This window comes from Triticum aestivum, chromosome 3A, assembly GCF_018294505.1.
Source record: "Triticum aestivum cultivar Chinese Spring chromosome 3A, IWGSC CS RefSeq v2.1, whole genome shotgun sequence".
Classification (NCBI taxonomy): domain Eukaryota; kingdom Viridiplantae; phylum Streptophyta; class Magnoliopsida; order Poales; family Poaceae; genus Triticum; species Triticum aestivum.
The window spans coordinates 748,741,332-748,746,507 of record NC_057800.1 but is presented as its reverse complement, the minus strand read 5'-3'; the positions used below and the strand labels follow the sequence as shown (position 1 = coordinate 748,746,507).

At 58.7% G+C, this 5,176-nt stretch overlaps 1 protein-coding gene across 1 annotated transcript; it reads left to right on the top strand.

Annotated features, from left to right (window-relative positions):
• Positions 1-555: 555 nt before the first annotated feature.
• On the top strand, positions 556-3,232 carry LOC123063736 (protein SOSEKI 5). The gene is made up of 3 exons (XM_044487644.1): positions 556-1,080; positions 1,173-2,103; positions 2,728-3,232. The coding sequence occupies exons 1-3, from the start codon at positions 855-857 to the stop codon at positions 2,939-2,941; spliced, it is 1,371 nt and encodes a 456-aa protein (XP_044343579.1). The 5' UTR covers positions 556-854; the 3' UTR covers positions 2,942-3,232.
• The last annotated feature ends 1,944 nt before the right edge of the window (positions 3,233-5,176 follow it).

Here is a 5,176-nt window from a genome sequence, read left to right as displayed (position 1 = left end):
ATATAGATAAAACGGACGTCCATTTGAGATGGTGCGTTGGAGTTGCCCTGAGATCAAGGGAGGAATTTGAATTTAAAATTAACATGCACCGGCGCACGGAGTTGACCCGTACCCGTACGTTGCGTGCTCACTTGCTTGCTTGCACGGTTGCACCTAGCTACGTGAAAGCGTGAGGAGACAGGACGGGATAGGTCATACTCCTAGGTGGTAGGAGTCGTAGCTAAGTAGTGCTAGTCAACTCACCCGGGCACGTACGCAACGTACTACGTACGACCACTCCATTGTTTTTGCTTGACGGAGAGGACAGGGCGAAACAGTAGTCTACTGAATTGAAGGCCGCCGCTCAGGGAGAGGCACGCACACTCACACTCACACTCACACTCACACTCACACAGACGTCAGAGGTAGCATGGGCACGATGGTCATTTGGGCCGCGGCGTGGCCGACTGTGATTCGCGTGACCTCACCGGCCTTTGTCCCCGCCCCCGTGTCTCCACCCTCACCGCCGAATTTCCACTCCACCTCCATCTTCTATCAGTCCGTAGCAGTAGCAGTCCATCAGTCACGAGCTTTCCCTTCCCCGTTCCTCACTCCGGTTTGAACCCACCCCGCCGCCCACGCATTGCCATCGCCATTGCCCACACGGCGTCATCACCCCCCTATAAAAATGGAGGCGACGACACCCCGACACTTGTGACGTAGACATTCTCCTCTCCTCTCCTTCCACTACACGGCACGCCACTCGCCATTTGTGTCACGCACACGCTCTCACGGTCTCACTTGCTACCACTACTCCGCTCCGCTGCAAGCTAGCTGCTCCGGCGCGCGGTCGGGAGCTTCAGCGAGGCGAGGGGATGGCGAGCTCCCGTGGGCGGTGGGCGAGCCCCGAGCGCACCGTCGTCTGGACCGAGCCGCCGCCCAAGACCACCTCCGCCACCACCAGGCGTCATGGTCACGCTCACGCCGCGCCGCCCACCAAGGTGCCCGTCGTCTACTACCTCTCGCGCAACGGCCAGCTCGACCACCCGCACTTCATGGAGGTCCCCGTCTCCAGCCCCCAGGACGGCCTCTGCCTCCGCGGTACCAACTCTCCTCTGTTTCTTTCACTCTCGCTCTGCCTGTGTCTCGGAGGGTGAACTGACGACATTGTCCGTGCTCGAATGCTTACTCAGATGTGCTGGACCGGTTGGCCGTGCTCCGGGGCGCCGGCATGGCGGACGCGTACTCCTGGTCCTCCAAGCGGAGCTACAAGACCGGCTACGTCTGGCACGACCTCACCGCCGACGACCCCGTCCACCCCGCCAGCGGCGCCGAGTACGTGCTCAAGGGCTCCGAGCTGCTCCGCCTCCTCCCGGCGCCCGCCTACTCGCGCGACGCCTCCGCCGGCTCCTCCTCCTCCTCCTCCTCCTCCAGCTGCCAGGCCGGTAGCGAGACTACCAAGAAGATGCCCGCAGCGGCCGTTAGCAGGGCCCACGGCCGGCGCAAGAACTGGAGCTCCTTCGACCTCGGCGAGTACCGGGTGGCCGCCGCGCGCGGCGGGGCCGGGGCGGACGCGGCCACGCAGACGGACGACAGGTGCGGCCGGCGCCGGGGCCCCGAGCCTTTGCCGCCGCAAGAGCCGACGACGGAGCTGGGCGCGGACGAGATCTCGCCGCCGCCGTCGTCCAGCAGCCCCGACACGCTCGAGGCGCTCATCAACAACGACGTCCGCGTGGCCGCCGCCTCGAACGCCATCGGCGCTCGCCGTGAGGACGAGGATGCGGGGCTGGCGCAGCAGAGCGTGATCGCGGGCGGGCGAATGCGCGCGTCGGCGGTGCTGATGCAGCTCATCTCCTGCGGCTCCATCCCCGCGGCCCCCAAGCGGGACGCCGGCCCGGGCGGCGCGAGGTACACGGCGGAGCGTAGGCTCCCGCGCGGCCGGTCGGACCTGAGCAGCAGCACGGCGGCAGACGGGTTCTCTGGCAGCATTGGCGTCGGCGCAAGCATGGAGCGGGAGTACTTCAGCGGCAGCCTGGTGGAGACCAAGAAGTCGGCGAGCGGCGACCGTGCCGGCGTCGGCGAGCTGGGCGCACTGAAGCGCTCGTCGTCGTACAATGCAGACAGGTAGGAGCTCAATCCTGTTTAAGAGAGATTATCTTACCGTGTGCTGGCAGTAGCGAGCTTAATTGTGCATGGTGAGGGGGACAATGCAGAAAACTTGTGCTCCAGTCCAGCCTCACACTGGAAAGCTACTTTTTTGTGAATCCAAACTCCCAAACAATACTTAGCGCCATGTTGTCTCTGTCAAACTGCGATTGCTGCTAGTGTTAGCTAGGTGCTGGATGCTCGACCCCCAACCCAATGGCTGTCTGTGACGTAGACAATTCAGAAAATTTGCGATCTAGCCTCGCACTGAAAAGCTACTTTTGGAGTACTGCGAAGATAGATAGATGTAGGTTTTAGCAGTAAAATGCAGAAAGATAACCAAGAATGTGCTGCATGCTCATCTGTTTTACCGTAGTTGCTCTGCTCTGGCTGCGGCACAATTCCAAGTCCTTTGGCATGCAGAGCAGATGCAGGAGCACGATGCTGCACAGTCCGTGAGTGAGTGGAGCGATTCCTCGAGATTGCTTGCGTTGCACGATCTATCCACGAACACGTCACCAAATCTGACTAGATAGCTATGCTCCTTTCTTTCTTACTTTCTGAGTTCTGACTAATAATGGTTCAATTGAATTGTGCGTGCAGGGGCAGAGAATCTGCAATGAACACTGCTGCCAGTGGTAGTTGCAAGCTGGAGCTGGCAGCGGAGGAGGTGGACGGCGTCCGCGCCCGGTGCATCCCGGCCGGGAGGAAACCCAGCGGCGGCAGCAGCAGCAAGAAGTCTCCGACCACCCACGTCCACGTTAGCAGCCGGCGCGGCGACCAACCGGAAACTACCGACAACGGACGGACTGACTGAATTCAGCGAACAAAACTCTGCAAAACATACTAGTACTACTACAGTAGCAGTCTAGCATCAAAATGTGGATCGAAGCGCGTGCACTGCAGACTGAACGAACGAATGTCTTGCTACGGCACGAGCTCTTGCATCGACTCACTTTCTTTTTTATATTTTCCCCATTCCCGGAGTAGCTAGCGTAGAATTCAAACTCACTTGTATCAAGGTGTATGTAGCATGTGTGTCCGAACCGAGCAGCGTGTTTGACTTTGTGTTTTCATTTGTTCAAACTTCAAAACGAGGTTGCATCCATCCCCAATTCCCCACCCCATCTTGTCTTGTCGATCCTACCTTGGACCTACTCCCTTGCTCGCATGCAGCACGAGGACGCTTATAAAACTAGGACGCTAGTAATCGGCGATCCTGCCCTAGGGCGATCCCATGTGAACGATTTATAAGGGAGCAAAATTGTTCGCTAGAGAATTTAGGCCAAATCAATCTCTTTTTTGAGTTAATACCACTTGTAGTACATAAACTTGTCCTGGTGGGAACAAGTTCATACAAGAACTAAAAAACACCACAAAAGTAGTACAACAATTTTGCTAACAGAACATTTTAGTCCATTTCCGTCTATTCTGCCGGTGCGTCATCTCCTGCCGTTATAACGTGCTTCTACAGTTGTTGACGTGAAACCGGGCCCGTATGTCAGTGTCACAAAGAAAGAATAAGCCAAAACAACAAAATAGGGAGCTGAGGGGTTTCGAACCGCAGACCTCGCGCACAAGTTAGCTTGCAACTAGCAGCGCGCTAACCACCCCAACATAAGGCGCGAGTCAATTCAAACAGAGCTGCACATCTTATAGTCTTTGGTCGCGCACGGCACGAGAACACTTGAACCGATCACTGATCGGTATACCTAAAAGAAATATGTACTCCTATTTAATACAAATACTTTTTGTGGGCCTAAGAGCAACTCCAACGGGGCAACCCATGTCCGTTTGAGTTGTCGCGGAAAAAAACCGGCCCAACGCACCGACCCATTTCGAAAAACCGTTCGCTTCGCGTCCGCACGAACCCATTTCTGGCCCAAAATTGCGTCTGAAATGCATCGGCACGGACGCGAAGCGGACGCGCCGCGTGTCCCATCGGTGGCCGCCGCGGTCCCACTTGGCGGCCACGCAACTACCGCCCGTCATCTAATTTATGACGACCACAGACACCGGGTCCACTAGTCAGCCAGTGAAAACGTTGTTTCTTAACCCACGTGTGCGGGGAAGGGGGCGGCCTCATACACTTCCATCCACATCTGGCCCCCACCACCCCCTTCATGCTTCCTCGCCGGCGACAACCTAAACCCTAGCAATGGGCCTCTTCGGCATCAGCTCCGGCAGCGACAAGGGCAAGGGCACCCCCGGCGCCTCATCCTCCCGTGCTCCTCCTCCCCCTCCCCCTCCACCACCGGTGCGTTCCCACTCAGGTCGGCAGCGTCTGCACATCCCGGTGCACCAAACGTGGTGGCACTAGGAGTACAGGCAGTCGTTGCCTTACCCTGACGTGACGCTGTCGCGCCACTGGCACCTCGATCTGTAACAGATCCCGGTGCCGGCGATTCTGCGGTCACAGCGGGCGCACAACGAGGAGGTGCGCAGGCGCTAGGCGCAGCTCACGCCAGCGTAGCGGTGAATGCCCGAGTATGCCACCGACTCTCCCAACTGGGAGGCCTGATTTGCCCTCGAACACGAGGAGCAACGGCGGCGAAGCGTCCACATCAACCCCTTGTTTCCACCGCCGCCCCTTAGGGTAGAGCCGGAGGAAGAGGAGGCGGAGGCGGAGTACCAAGCCGCCCTCGAGGAGGCCCTGCAGCACGCGCTGGAGACGAGCCGACTCAAGGAGGACGACCATTGGGATGGGATGGAGCAAGCCCTTTTGTCTGCGGCGGGGGACTCTGTCTAGGCACCCTTGTTCGTGCCGCCACCGCCGCCCGTCGTCGAGCTCAAGGCCGAGCCGGAGCCGGAGCACGATCCAACTCTCACGTGCAAGCGGTCCCCCCCCCCCTCTTGGCCGGAGGAGACCTAATCGTGGACCGACGAGGTCCGTGAGTGGGTGAGCGCGCCTCCCTGCTACTTCGATGCCACGCCGGAAGAAGAGGCGGCCCAATTGTGCCTCTACATCGAATGATGCACACAACCAATGATTTATGGTTACTATGGTGAATTATGAGAAAATGATTCCCTACAGTGGCCGCCACCCCAAAAC